The 15,860-nt window shown below is 34.4% G+C and overlaps 1 protein-coding gene across 1 annotated transcript in view; it reads left to right on the top strand.

The window, feature by feature from the left end:
• The window catches only part of DMD (dystrophin), a 2,686,579-nt gene that overhangs the window by 569,739 nt on the left and 2,100,980 nt on the right, over positions 1-15,860 (top strand). The window contains exon 5 of the mRNA XM_049766737.1: positions 13,563-13,655. Coding sequence (XP_049622694.1) covers positions 13,563-13,655 — 93 coding nt within the window. The remainder of the gene's footprint in view (positions 1-13,562; positions 13,656-15,860) is intronic.

The raw sequence follows: 15,860 nt of genomic DNA, 5'->3' as shown, positions 1-15,860 counted from the left end.
CTCATGCCAGGAGTGATTTCTGAGAGCATAGTCAAGAGTAACCCCTGAGCATCACCAGGTGTGGCCCAAAAACAAACAAAAACAAAAACCAAAAAAAAGGAAAAAACATTTTAAGGAAAAGAAATAAAATTTAAAGAAATAAATTAGTTAGAAATAAAAATCCTAGACAAATTTAAAGAGTTTAGTTCTTTGTAATAAAATAATAAAATAGGATAAAATCTAATAAATTTAAGCATTGAATAGAAAAATAAATGTGTAATTTAAATATAGCCAGTATTGGGTATCAGTGAAATATATCTAGAACTAAAAACAAATTTGCACAAAACGCTGTCTGTCTATTAAACGTCAAAATAAAAACACAGAAGGGAAGAAAGATAATTCCAGGTGGTGAATGCATGTTTTGTATGAGGAAGGCCAAGATTTGATCCTTGGTATTGCATGGCTATCCAAGTGCCATTAGAAGTGACAGCAGCTAACAGAGCCAGAAAGCACTACGAGGTGTCTCCTAAATCCCCCAATCACTTTGATTAGATTGGATGCTATTTAATACCATGAACTCAAGAATTAGAATGATGGAATTTAGAATACCGTATTGAATAAACAAAGATCTTAAATTATCATAAAGCAAACACTTCACATTGACTTCTGTTCCTAATAGAAGCAGTCTTAAGTTTTAATAAGTCTGTCATTGTTAAATGAAATTTATGTGGAGTTACCCAATTGTACAAGTCAGTCTTCAAACCTGACCTTCCAAATCACTGGAGGGCTGAGCCTGTATCTTAAATGGTAGAACATTCATGTACCAGACCCTGGGTTCCATATGCAGTACCACATACCCACTAACTTCACTAAATCAGGAACAATAAACCACCTAGATCATAGAAAACTAAATCATAAACTCTACAGCAATTAAAGTAAATATTTATGGGGCCTAGCGATGGGGAGAAGAATCCTTCCTTCCTAGTTAATGGAAGTGATTTAGAAGCTTCCCACAAAAGCAGTCATTGTGGTAGCCTCATTAACTTCTTAGGTCGAGTTTAGTTTCTCTGTTCTTCAGTTCTCCTCTGCTTTAGCCTGTCCCTCTGCTATAAACACCTAGTTTGAGTCTACTCTGGAGTTCCCAAGTAGGGAGTCAGTTGAATATTTGTGTATAAGTTTCCTTCTCTTTCTTTGCTCTGCCCTGCAATGTGCTTTCTTCACGAAAAAGCCATCACACACACTGACACCTCATTTATGTTCTGATTTTCATTCCTTGTGTCTGCTGTTTGAGCAGTAAATTATTCCTGCAATCAATAATTTATTTTCCAGAATCACTTATAGTGAAGGTACTTCTAAGTGCAATGATACCTTTATTACAATATTTGCTGAGAGCAAAGCTCATTTGTAATAACATTGACTGTGGTTTGAAAAAGCAAACAAGAGAAAGTATAAGATCCTGTTAAACGAGTAACTTTAGCAGGTGGCTGTGTTTTTGTTCGCGCTAGAGCAAAGTAAGGCTGGAACAAGAGGTTCTATTCACTTGTGACTGGTTGAAAATAGCTCCAGCAAATCCCAGATAATATAGAAACATATGTCATGTTGCCATTCTATCATTCTTTAGTGGTTCATTCTACCTGTGAGTGGAGCCCATCAGGAACTCTGGATTCAGTTCTACAGTTCCTTAAGAAATTTTTCTCTCAATTGAAGAGAATTAATGGCTCATTAAAATTCACTTGCTGGTAGATATTCCCCTCTGAGATGAAACTAAATTCATGTCAGAATTTCCACTACCAGATTTGCACTTTTAATGACTTGATGTTGACTTGAATAATAAGTATTTTTCCATTAGAGCCATCAAAAATACAAAAAAGAGTTCATTGTAGTGCTTTGAAATTTTTGCTTTGGACCAAAACAGAGCAATCAGCAGTGCTCAGGACTTACTTCTGGCTCTGTGCTCAGGAATCATTCCTGTGCTCCAGGGATCATATGAGGTGTGCGAGATCAAACTCATGTCAGCTACATGCAAGGCAAATAAGTGCCTTACCCAATGTACTTTTTCTCCAGCATATTGTAATGTTTAAAACTCTAGCTAGTTGTGTTATACCTATATCCTCATCAGTGAACCATTTGTTTTCTTATATTCCAAGCTTTATGTTCATATTTTATGAATATCAATGTCTTTTTGAAATCATAAAATGCACTTCCTCATTATTATATTTTTTCTTGAGGTCTCAAAAGTAGTGCTTGAGGGGGTGTAGAGGGCACTCATGGAAAGACTCAGCTCTGGCTAGAGAATTCAGTGTTTATCCTGGTACTTCTAGGGCTCAGTTTTGCTAGTGACTCCAAATATCAGGCATTTCTTTCTTTTCTTTTTTTCCTTGTTTCTTTATTTTTGGGTCATACCCAGCTGTGCTCAGGGTTTACTCCTGACTTTGCACTCAGGAATCATTTTTGGCTGGGCTTCAAAGGAACTTAAGAGATTCCATAGATTGAACCCACATCAAACATATGAAGGGCAAGTGCCTTACATTATACTATTGTTCTGGCCCACTATACCTGGCATTTTTGGGGGTGCTTTAGGGCTGTACTTGGGCAGTGTTGAGAGTCATGCATTGCCAGGGAAGAAACCTGGGGGGCTTCTTCCTTAGTTTTTGGAGCTATCTTCCTAATCTACATAATTATTTTAATGATTTTTTAAAACAAAACATTTTTACAGGTATAAAGAAGTAAATTATTCTGAGTCTATACAATGACTTCCTATGATTTAAGAAATATCAGCTATCATATATGTATATCTCATAACTATGTACAGGACACCACCCTCATTAATTGTTTATGACCAAGTGGCAGATTTTTACCAAGTGACTTCAAATGTATAATGTGAGACAGCACAATGCAAAATAAATCTTGATTATATATTATTAAATCAAAAACATAAAGAGAATATTTGAAAAGCCTAGGGTAAAAATTCAGATGCTACCACTGTTCATATTTTCACTTAATCATATCATTGAAATTGTTAGTGAATTAGATTGAATAGTTGTGAGATATCACTGCTCTGAAAATCAATATACTTTCTGGACCTGGCACAGATAGAACATTTGTCTTGCACTTGGCTGACCCAAGTTCTATACCTGATATCCCATATGCTCCCAAAGCCTTCCAGGAGCAATTTCTGAGTACAGAGCCAGAAGTCATCCCCGAGTACTGCTAGGTATGGCCCCACAAACAAACAAAAACAAAACAAATGAAACAAAAATAAGCAAAAATATACTCAAATCTATTTGGCATATGACCTAGATAAAAATGTTGAATGTTCTCCAAAATAGTATATTATGTATTCTTTAGATAGTAAGATACTTAAATTACCAGAAAGTATATCTATAGATATAGATATAGATATAGATATAGATATAGATATAGATATAGATATAGATATAGATATAGATATAGATATAGATATATAGATATAGTTTTTTTGGGCCATACCCGTTTGATGCTCATGGGTTACTCCTGGCTAAGCGCTCAGAAATTGCCCCTGGCTTGGGGGACCATATGGGACACTGGGGGATCGAACTGCGGTCCTTCCTTGGCTAGCGCTTGCAAGGCAGACACCTTACCTCTAGCGCCACCTCGCAGGCCTCCAGAAAATATATTTTTATTATAGTAGAATATACTTCTTTAGGGGCCGGAAAGGTAGCATGGAGGTAAGTCATTTGCCTTGCATGCACAAGGATGGTGGTTCGAATCCCAGCATCCCATATGGTCTCCCGAGCCTGCCAGGAGTGATTTCTGAACGTAGAGCCAGGAGAAACCCCTGAGTGCTGCCGGGTGTGACCCAAAATACAAAAACAAAACAAAACAAAAAAAGAATATACTATCTTTAAACAAACAAAAATTACTTGCATGAATTATTCATAAACACCAATATTAATATATATTTCATATGTATAAGTTAGAGTTAGACAACTTGTAATTCTTACAATAAATTTTCAGTCCAGACAATAAGCCCTTCATACTCCTGCTTCTTCTATATACTCATTCTAACACACCTGAAGATGTATGTCCATTTTATTCTGTTAGTCACAAACAGTGGGATCTTTGCCAGAGGATTCTATGACTTTAGTTCTACTTCATGTCTGTAAAATATACTAGTCTACATATATTAGTATATGTATAAAAATGCTGTATTTTTTCTCTATGCTTTCCTATGTAATATAAAAATAAAAACAAGACTACTTTAAAATTGAATTTATACTCAGATGCAATGTGAAAGTCTTTAACATTGAAGCTAGTTATAATTTAATATATTTTCATAAAAGTTAACTATTCTCCCCAATGCTTTCATTTCATCAATGGAAGCTAATAATTGTTTTCTGTTTATTGAACTTAAAATTGATAGAGTCATTAACTCATGATGTGTACACATGGGGATCATTGGGAAAATGTTATGTCTACAAATTTAATTTAAATCACATTTTCTTATTTTAATTAATATTAACTCATGTATTTTGAAAAATTTAATTTTTAAAGTGCCATCTTTTTCTCCTGAAATCGATGCATATACATAGCAAAAGACTGGAAAGCTGACTACACACCGTTTTTGTTATAAATTTGCATCCAGTGTTTTTAAATGTAAGATACATTGTCTTTATAAAAACTCAACTTAAATAATGTTATATAGAAAGTGCAACATATTTGATTTATTGTATTGTAAAATTATTATTGAGAATGGTCTCCATTTTTTAAATGATGACCCATAGTATATATTTATTCTTATAAGGAGAGTTTCATATTTTAGTTATAAGAACTACTTATGTTTTGCTATTCATTAGTTTAAAGTAAGATTATAAACAAAAATTTCTACTTTTGGAGTGGGGAGGCCGGGAGCTCTGTGGAGTTTTTGTTTTGTTGTTTTGGGAGGACCAATACTTAGGGTTTACTTAGGCTTAGGATTTTCTCCTGGCTTTGTGTCAGTGATCATTCCTGGTGAAGTTTAAGGTACCTTAAACTAAGCACTCAGAAATTGCCCCTGGCTTGGGGGGACCATATGGGATGCCAGGGGATCGAACCGCAGTCCTTCCTTGGCTAGCACTAACGCCACCTCACCGGCCCCAACATTTTCTATTTTAGTTTATAAATCTCATATCCAGGGATAGAACCTATGACTTCTTTATGAAAATAAGTGCTATATCTCTCACTGGTCTACTATATATATTGTTTTACATTATATATATTTTTAATTGACAATTTCAAGTATACTCAAAGTAGGATTATCTGAATATCACAATTTATCAAAACAATTATCCTCTGAATAAATTAGTGGTAAACATAATGGTATGAAATACATAGATATTTTAACTTAAAAATACTTTAGGGGGGAATTTGTGTCATACATCCTTCCAAAAAGAACATAGCTATGTTTATTTTTTTATGTCTGCTCTGCACTTAGCAATCACCTTTCGCAGGCCTTGGGCTTTCTTTCTCCATCTCCACCTTCTGTGGTAGGCTGCTGAGTTCACCTGGGACAGAAAGGCCTCTGGTACTTGGACTGGAATCTGAGTTGGGGGACATGCTCATCTTTCTGCTATTGGTCCCCCTCTAATTGGGCTTTCTCCTTGGCTTCTATCCCATCAGTGATCTCGATGAGCTGCTGCAGGTTGGCAGGCTTAGATCCTTTGTTTAAAGAAAGGCAATGGGCTTCGGTGACTGGGATGCTTCTGAGTGTCTACAGCTTTTTCCTCATCTCTGCTTGCTTCTTTCACACCTAAGGGGGTTCTGCCACCATGGATGGTGGGGCAGCTGAGCTAGGCCAGGAGATGAATTGGCAGAGTCTATGTTGGTTGGTATCATAGTGGCTATTTTTAACTGGCACTACCCCAGGTCCAGATACATTAGTTTTTGGATCCTTCTCTCCTTTCACAGCATCAAACTCCACAGTTTCCCTATCTTCAATATTATATGGAAACTTCCTGGGATTGTTTATGTTAATAGTTGCCCAATGAACAAAGACATCTTCTTTTGTGCCATTTCTGATGATATATCTATAACCATATTAACATCTTAATACCTGAAAATCTTAATATCTGAAATGATCTTCAAGTATTTGATCCTTTGAAATACATATGTAGGATCTTCTAGTTCTAACTTGTTTTCATTTGGTTGGTTGAAGTAGGATGTGTTTACATGTAACTGTAGTAAGAATTGTATTTCTTCATTTTTGTCTTAAAAGACAAGGAGAAGTAAATGTCATTTATTTGAAAGTTGGTGGGTCCACTATTTAAGGAGATATAGCCTTTTCATATCCAAATTAGAATAGCAACTGGTTATGAGATTTATAAACTAAAATAGAAAATGTTGGGTCTGGTGAGGTGGCGTTAGAGGTAAGGTGTCTGCCTTGCAATCGCTAGCCAAGGAAGGACCGCGGTTCGATCCCTCGGCGTCCCATATGGTCCCCCCAAGCCAGGGGCAATTTCTGAGCGCTTAGCCAGGAGTAACCCCTGAGCATCAAATGGGTGTGGCCCCCCCCAAAAAAAAAAACAAAAAAAAAACAAACAAAATGTTTATCTCTGCCACTGCCAAAATGTAAAAAGCTTGAAAACATTGTTAAACATTTTATTCCTCTGTACTTTGTCAGGGATACCATAGGACTTTGATTCCCCTACTTTTATTTATCCTTTACTCCCTCAATTCCTTCATCTCTTCTCTAGGAATTTATATTTTTCTTATTAAAATTGGTGGTTGCAATTATTTTATGTCAAATATTCATCATTATTAAGCCAGAGTATACCATTTATATTTGATGAATTTATATTTATTCTTCTTTCAATAAAGGTAAATTAAAAATCACACAAACTTGTTCAGCTCAGTAATGTCCTTTCATTTGCCACCAGATTTCAGAATTACTTTAAACCTTATAGTTCCTTTAAGTATTCTTTTTTTTTTTTTTTTTTTTTGGTTTTTGGGCCACACCCGGTAACGCTCAGGGGTTACTCCTGGCTATGTGCTCAGAAGTCGCTCCTGGCTTGGGGGACCATATGGGACGCCGGGGGATCGAACCGCGGTCCGTCTCCTAGGCTAGCGCAGGTAAGGCAGGCACCTTACCTCCAGCGCCACCGCCCGGCCCCTTTTTTTATCTTTTTTTTTTTTTTTTTTTTTTGGTTTTTGGGCCACACCCGGTAACGCTCAGGGGTTACTCCTGGCTATGCGCTCAGAAGTCGCTCCTGGCTTGGGGGACCATATGGGACGCCGGGGGATCGAACCGCGGTCCGTCTCCTAGGCTAGCGCAGGTAAGGCAGGCACCTTACCTCCAGCGCCACCGCCCGGCCCCTCCTTTAAGTATTCTTAAATCTTAAATATATCAATATAATATACATAAATGTTTTCACTGTGACTACCAGAGACCAGTGGACAACTAAATTGAAGTAGTAAAAAATATTACTGGCATCTTAAAATTGCATCCATGCTCTAAAAGAACAAATTACAAAACAGCACTCAGATAAAACATGGCTTTCTTGAATAATCAGAAGAGAACTTGCTGGTCCAGTCACTGTCACACTTATTTAGGATGGAGATAACCAAGAAGTAAATGGTGCTCTTCTAAATGTTCCTATATTCACTTTTAGAATTACTATGTATGCCACTTAAATCGGGAATTTTCATCTGAATACTAACGTGGCCAACGGAAATGAATTTACTCCTATTTGTGTCCTCACACTATAGACTACTCACTTCCTAATGCTAATTCATTCATTTTATTAGGGGCATATTTTTAGGGGATGTATCCTGCCTTAAACAATGTTTTGCTAAGAGTTCACATTTAATATTCTGCTGGAACCACAGTAAAATTGCATTATGTCGAGTGAAATGTTAAGAAATGTCTTTCTTATTAAATGATGATTGAAAAAAACCTCTGATGGATAACACTGCAAAACTCTAAGGCAGAATCTTCTGGTACTTTATTAGTAAAGTCTTACGCTTATTTTAGGAACTTCTAAAGCCAATCTTCATGTGTAAGTGAACTTATTTTTGAATAAAATTCAATGCATGCTATTTAATTTTCACACACAATATCAATTTTCACACCTATTCAATTGGTATCAGATGCTTTCATTTTTCAAAACAGAAAAACAGAACTTTGGGCATCCTTAGTGACCTCAATATTAAATTTCCTCATATCTAGTGCTTGTTATAACACTCTCACACAGACCTGTATATTAATACATGTTATATAAATGTTTTTGTTTTGTTTACTAGACAGATATATAATTATTATGTAACACAGATTTTAGCATAATTTAGTTTTGTTTTAACTTTTCAAATTTATTTAGAAACTAGATTGTGAATCTGGAAGATCAAAGGATTTATATATATTCATATATATATAAACAATGAAATACTAGAAAGATATAAAAAGGAGAAGAGAAAAGCCATTGTTTGGAATGGTAATGATTTTAAGAGTAGCTAGCAAGGATTTTCTAAAAATTGTTGCATAGCTTCATGACAGTAAGTATAGTATTATATAAATACTAATTATTTAAGAATTTAGAGTGAAATTTTGTTAGACTATTGATATGAGACATTCAACAGTTATCTGAAGACTGAATTCTTCAGACTTGACAAAATATTGTCTCCATGTCTAGAGTCTGAAGAAAATTAATTGGTATTATTTATTATAGTCTCTGATGTATTGAAGAAAAGATATGCAAGTGATAAAACATGACTCAAATGATTAAATCCTGTCTACATCATGGTATTCAGCACTTACTAATAGGTATTGCCCAAAGTGGATAATTTTGGCTTTTCTGGGTGAATTTGAAATCACCGAGGGAAGTGTTTAGTAGGTTTGATTTTCTTAAAGAGAATGAATTTTCATTTATTCATTCATTCATTCTATGAGTGATTTAAAAAAATAGTATTTTAGGCCAATTAAGTTTTGGAATCTATGATTTAGATAGAGCTATAGTAGCATTTCATTAATTCGCCAGGTTTAATTAATGGATAATTTCTCATATTCAAACCTAATTTTAAAGTTAACTTGGTAGAAATTTCATGTGACACTGATGTTTTGTATTCTTTGTGGAATGTTTAAGAACCCATATTTATACGAGTTAGATGAGGTACATAGCAAGAGAGCTCTCTTCAGAAAGAATGTTATAGCCTTAGCTTCATTTTGTGTTTTGTTTTGTTTTGGGTCACACCGGACAGCATTCAGGGGTTACTCCCAGCTCTATGCTCAGAAGTCGCTCCTGGCAGGCTCAGGGGATGATATGGGATGCCGGAATTCGAACCACCATCCTTCCACATGCAAGGCAAATGCCTTACCTCCATGCTATCTCTCCGGCCCCTTAACTCCTTCATTTTGAAGATAGAATTCATGCTCATTGTATACTTCAAGGACCATAAAATTAAAACAGTATTAATAATAAATATTAATTGGAATAATAAAGACAATAGATTAAAAACATTCAAAAGCTGTTTCTTGAAATAAATAGATAAAAACAAATCTTTTCTAATCTTAATAAAAGAGAATAAGAATGAAAGACAAAATTAGTACAGAAAAAGGACTTATAATTACAGTTAACAAACGAGCAGAAAATACCATAAGAATTTCCCTAAATTAATTTTGAAAATAATTCAGGACACAGTTGATTTCCTAGTACAAAGTAAATTGCTAAAATTGACACATGAATAGAGAAATTTGAAATTAATTATTTTAAAAATCATTGTGATTGTTTGAGATTGTCATTGAACCCAGAATTTTCATATTTTCATTTCACTTAATATTAAACAATAAAGAATTCATATATCTTGATGTAGTCCAGAGCATATTAAAAGACAAATTCATGCCTTTTCTTTTGTGACATTCAGGACAACCATAGTCCCAACATAAAACTAAATAAGTATGTAAGGTAATATCACTTTGAATAGAAATGCAAAAGTTCTATTGTTTGAATCTGTGAAATTGATTGCAACTATAACTGAAACTTAGAAAATATACTATGTGTTAGTTATTAGTTACATGGAGTTTTATAATGAAAAGGAAAACTATCCAGTGATAATTGAGCAAAACAAATTAGCAGATAATTTATAGATGAAATTTTAATTTTCAAAAATATAAAATGATGTTCCAAATAGAGCAACAAACTAAAACAACAATGTTGTCTTGTAACTTACCAGATAGTTTTCCTATCGATAGTTTACCTATCAAATAGTTTACGCTTCAAAAATGGTGTGGGTTTTGTTTTATTTTACTTCAACCACAGGATAATAAAATACCGAATTCTAGTAACATGACTGACTACAATGTGGAATTTTAGAAAAAAATGATGATAGGGCCAGAGATATAGCATGGAGATTGCCTTCCATACAGAAGGACAGTGGTTCAAATCCCGGCATCTGGTATGATCCCCCAACTCTTGCCAGGAGCAATTTCTGAGCATAGATCCAGAAGTAATCCCTGAGCACTGCTGGATGTGACACACACACTCACAAAAATGATGATAGGTACAAATTACAGTGTGACAAGAGTGACCCACTGAGACACAAGTCATAAAGAATATATGTAAGAAAATCTTTATAAATCATGTAACTTACTCACAAGGACCACAGACTAAACAGGGGTTGTCTCCTGTGCTATTGGGTGTGATAGGCAATGTAAAAGTAAAAGATATTGTAAGTCAATATAAATCTGTATAAATTGGATTGCATTAGTGTTCCTGTCTACAAAATATTTCTAGAAAATAAAAATATATTACTGCTCCTTCATGATCTGAAGGTTAACAAAAGAACTCAGATATGGTTGTCACTGTATCAATAATAAAAATATTGTAATTACGGATGCTATATGTTATTCTAAATTTTTTATTTCTTAGAGTTCAGAATGAGAAAAAAATATATTGTCCCTGATAAAGAACTTAAGCTTCCTAATATTCGTTTATGAGGCATTGGTTTCTTTAACCATACTTGCTTAACTTTTCTGGAACTGTTCTCTCCCTACTTCATAAGACTCCACCTTTCTCTACAAATAAGAAAAATGTATTACTTGAATTTTAAGGATTTTATCATCCTGTCCCAGACTGATTAACAACTGCCATATGCCATATGTCATATTGTTCTTAAGCACAGCACTTCTTATTCCAAATCGGGTAATCACTTTGACCCTGTTTCCCTATCTTCAGTTTTCTGGGCTCTTCTTATCATGACTTCTGCATCTGCCACTTTCTTTGAGGCTTTGTATTCTATCTCAAATTCGATCAAAACTATCTGCTTTTCTTTGCTTAACCTGCCACAATTGTTGTTCCTCGGGCATTTCATGCTATATTGTATCCTACCTATTTTTCCCCCAGTGGTTAAAAATAACTTTTCTTAGACTACATCCCTATATATTCCTTTAAACATTGTCTATAGCCTCTGGGAGTTTTGTATTATGTTATTTTGTATGATAAAATACGTAACATAAATTATAGCATCTAAGCAATTTTAAGAGTAATAGTTAGTGGCATTAAATACACTCTCTTTGCTACGCTACCAGTTACTGTTTCCGGAACTTTTTCATCATCCTAAATCAAGACTTCCCCATTACACAAAAACTCTCGATTTCCCCATCTTGTTTACTTATTTATTCAACAAATATATTCTGCTATTATGTATATATTATGTATATCCATAGAACACAAGAATTTTCTATTTCTGAAACTTAATTTTTGTGATACTGAAAATCAGATGCGGAAGATCTATCGCTTTATAACAGAATGTTACTGAATAAAGCAACAAGTGAGAAAAAAAGTTTAAAGTGAAATTTTGTCCAGTGATAGTTTAAAATCTTTGGAATAGGGCCCAGAGAGATAGCACAGCGGTGTTTGCCTTGCAAGCAGCTGATCCAGGACCAAAGGTGGCTGGTTCAAATCCCGGTGTCCCATATGGTCCCCCGTGCCTGCCAGGAGCTATTTCTGAGCAGACAGCCAGGAGTAACCCCTGAGCACCGCCGGGTGTGACCCAAAAACCAAAAAAAAAAATCTTTGGAATAAACTACTTAACAAAAATTAGTTTCTGGGGACAGATTAATAATACAGCAGTTAAGGCACTTGTCTTGCATGAAGCTGAGCCTGGTTTGATACCCAGCATCACATTTGGTTCTCTGAGCACTACTATGAGTAGTTTTTTAACAAAAAAACAATGATCAAAGTTATTCCATTGTTCACAATGCTTCAATTTTGAACTTGTGCATGTGAATGTGCTTTCATAAGGCTTTTAATACATATATAAACTTGCATATATTCCACCAAAGTCAAGGAATAGAAGAGATGTACATTCACCATAAACCCTTATGTTACCTAATAAAGTATTAACCTGCCCCATGAACCCCATTTTTAATCTCTAGCAGCTGCTACTCGGTTTTATATTTCTATCATTTATTTCTTCAATACTGTTATGTAAATAGAATAATACTTTTTTTAAACTTACATGGCTTGCTTTATTGTTGTTGTTTTTGCAATCAGCCTAATTCTCATATGAGTATCCATGGTGTGTGTATCACCAGTTAGTTTCCTTTTATTGCAGCGCTACTGCGGATGTACCATTTGGATTGCCCATTTAATAGGTTTCTAGGTTGTTCCTCATTTGAGAATGTTACAAAAGAAGCTGATACCAATACTTGGATACTCCAGGGTTTTGTTAAACATACACTTTAATTTCTTTGGGATCAATATCCAAGATCCTAATTGTTGGGTTGTGTGTACGCACATTTTCAGTTCTTTCGTAAGAAACAGCTCAATGTTCATTGTGACTGCATTATATTACTCCCAGCAATGTGCAAGAATCCAGCTTTGGCATAACATTTTTGTCATTTAATGTTGTCACTATTTTTAAATGTTAGCCATTATGATAAGTGTATAGTGCTAGATCATTTTGATTATAATTTGCATTTCCCTAATGACTAATAATGTTGAACATATTTGCACATGTTTAATTCCCCGATGTTTATATTTCACCTGACCATCTAAAAATGATAAAGGAGAATGAAGGACAAAGAAGGTATTTCCCTTGAAAGATGAACTCCTGCTGTTTTTTATTTCCAAACCAATCCTTCATAGAAACAAAAAAAAAAAACAACTAGTTTTTAGCTCCACTGTTTTTTAGTTATAATATGTGCTTCAAAAACAAGTGGACTTTAGTCAAATGCATTCGCTCTTATTTATAATAGCATTGCTCTGAATTAGACACAAAGATTAAATTTTTTTTCTTTTTGAGTTTCAATTATGTAGTAGGAAGTGAGTCTTAATGTTAGGCATCCTTTATAATTTATCACCGTTATACAATATATTCTGAACTATTCTTGCCTCTTTAATCTGTAGTAATCTATGTAGATTCACTTTCTATGTCTTTCTAAATGCATTTAGACACACTTGTTTGTTATAGAAAGCACACTTATAAATGTATTTTATTTCATTTTTAGATTTTTAAAAGCTGTAAAGTTGCTCAGTCTCTGAAAATATCAAAATGTAATTACGTTCACATTTTGTTTTCTTACCAAGTAGACATTTGTCTCCTTCCTTCAAATGTTTCTCCTTTATCTTTAACAGGTTGATTTAGTGAATATTGGAAGCACTGACATAGTAGATGGAAATCATAAACTGACTCTTGGTTTGATTTGGAATATAATCCTCCACTGGCAGGTAAGATCCTTATTAATATTTTCTAGTTGGGTGATATGTTGCAGATTCTGCCTTTCATTTCTACCCTTGACCTACAAAACTAACATGTATATTTCTAACCACACAAGGCCCATTTTTCACTGTGCTGATTTCTAAATTGGTACAGGTAATGCCATCTGTGATGTGAAAGACTGGTTGATAAGAAAGCAAATTTGAGCACATTTTCTGGGATATTTTCTAAATGTGATTCCATTGGAGACAGATTTTTAAAAAAAATCCCTCCAATGGGTTCATTAAAAATATTCTCCACAAATATGCATCAAGTGTAACACTTGTGTAAGACTGTCTTGTTTTTATAGAAGCAAATGCAGATTATCCTGTCAATTATTACCATATTAATAAGTTGTGAGTTTTGGATAATCTCAGTGTAAGCTAATGTCTAAAAAAACCTTCTTTTCTGTGATTTTATTTTGTTAAATATCTTTATTTAAAAACTTTGATTACAGACATGATTTTATTTGGGTTTCAGTCATATAAAGAACACCTATCTTCACCAGTAGAACATTCCCATCACCGATGCCCCAAATTTCTTTCCCCCTCACCTGTATTTGAGACAGGCTTTCTACTTCCCTCAATCATTCAAATTGTTATAATAGTTGTCAGTGTACTTATTTCTTTAACTGCACTCGCCACACCTTTTTATGTATGTCTCTTTTTTATTAATAATTTTTATTTTGACCAAAGTGGATTACAAATCATTGACAGTAACTTTTTAGGTACATAGAGACATTGAATCAGGGGCAGTCCCACCACCAATGTTGTCCTTCCTCTCTCCGTTCCCAGCATGCTTTGTAGTGAGCTTCATATCCTGAGATGGTCCTTCCAGCCCTTATCTCTATTGTCTCTGGGCATTATTACAATGTCTTTTATTTTTCTTAAAACCCATAGATGAGTGAGACTATTCTGGGTCTATCTATGTCCCTCTGACTTATTTAACTCAGCATAATAGATTCCATGTACATCCACTAATAGGAAAATTTCATGACTTCATCTCTCCTGAAGACTGTATAAATTACATTGTGTATATGTACCACAGTTTCTTTAGCCATCTTGGTTATTTCCAGAGTCTGACTATTGTAAATAGTGCTGCAATGAATATGGGTGTGAGGAAAGCATTTTTGTATTTTGTTTTTGTGTTGCTAGGGTATATTCCTAGAAGTAGTATAGCTGCATCATATGCAAGCTCAATTTCCAGTCTTTTGAGGAATATCCATATTGTTTTCCATAAATGCTCAGCTAGATGGCATTTCCACCAGCAGTGAATGAGAGTTCCTTTCTCTCCACATCCCTGCCAGCACTGATTGTTCTTGTTCTTTGTGATGTGTGCCAGTCTCTGTGGTGTGAGATGATACCTCACTGTTGTTTTGATTTGCATCTCCCTGTTGATTAGTGATGTGGAGCATTTTTTCATGTGCCTTTTGGCCATTTGTATTTCTTCTTTGAGAAATGTCTGTTCATTTTATCTCCACAATTTTATGGTGTTAGGTGCAAAATAAAGACTTCTAAGATTTGAGGATCTCTTTGAATATGTGTTTTGGAAATTTTATTTTTCCTAATACAAGAATATATATATATATATATTATATATTATTAATATAGGGTCTACTGAGTGCTTATGTTTATTGAAACTCTGAAAAAATAAAAGAGTCACTGGTTATTGAAAAGAATCTCAACATGAACTTAAATTTCAACTCCCCCATTTACCATTTTAGTGATACTTGACATAGCACTGTTCATTTCTGGTCTATCATTCCATTAATATCTAAAATGTTAACTTTTGAGATGGAGTAATACTACAAGAGATAAGGTACTTGCTTTAAATGTAGCAAACCTGTGTTCATTCCCTATCATCACATATAGGCCCCCAGACCCCACCAGAAGTGATCCCTGAATCATAACAAGGAATGTCTTGAGCACCACTGCGTGACATCCAAAAACTAACAAAAATTAACTTGTACTTCTCTATTCACGAAAAAATGAAAGAATATCCACAAATCTCTCAAAATAGCATGCCATTTACATGAAAATATCTCATATAAATGTCTTTTCTTAGAGTTACACTCATGTCTTCATAATTTTGAGGATTAATTGAGATATAGTCTATGTTTTACTAACAGAGAGTACATTTTAATAAATGTTATTTTTCAGATGTGTTTTGTAGAACAT

Source organism: Suncus etruscus, chromosome X, assembly GCF_024139225.1.
Source record: "Suncus etruscus isolate mSunEtr1 chromosome X, mSunEtr1.pri.cur, whole genome shotgun sequence".
NCBI classification, from domain to species: Eukaryota; Metazoa; Chordata; class Mammalia; order Eulipotyphla; family Soricidae; genus Suncus; species Suncus etruscus.
Note: the sequence above shows the minus strand (reverse complement) of the source record. Positions and strands in the feature narration are given on the sequence as shown.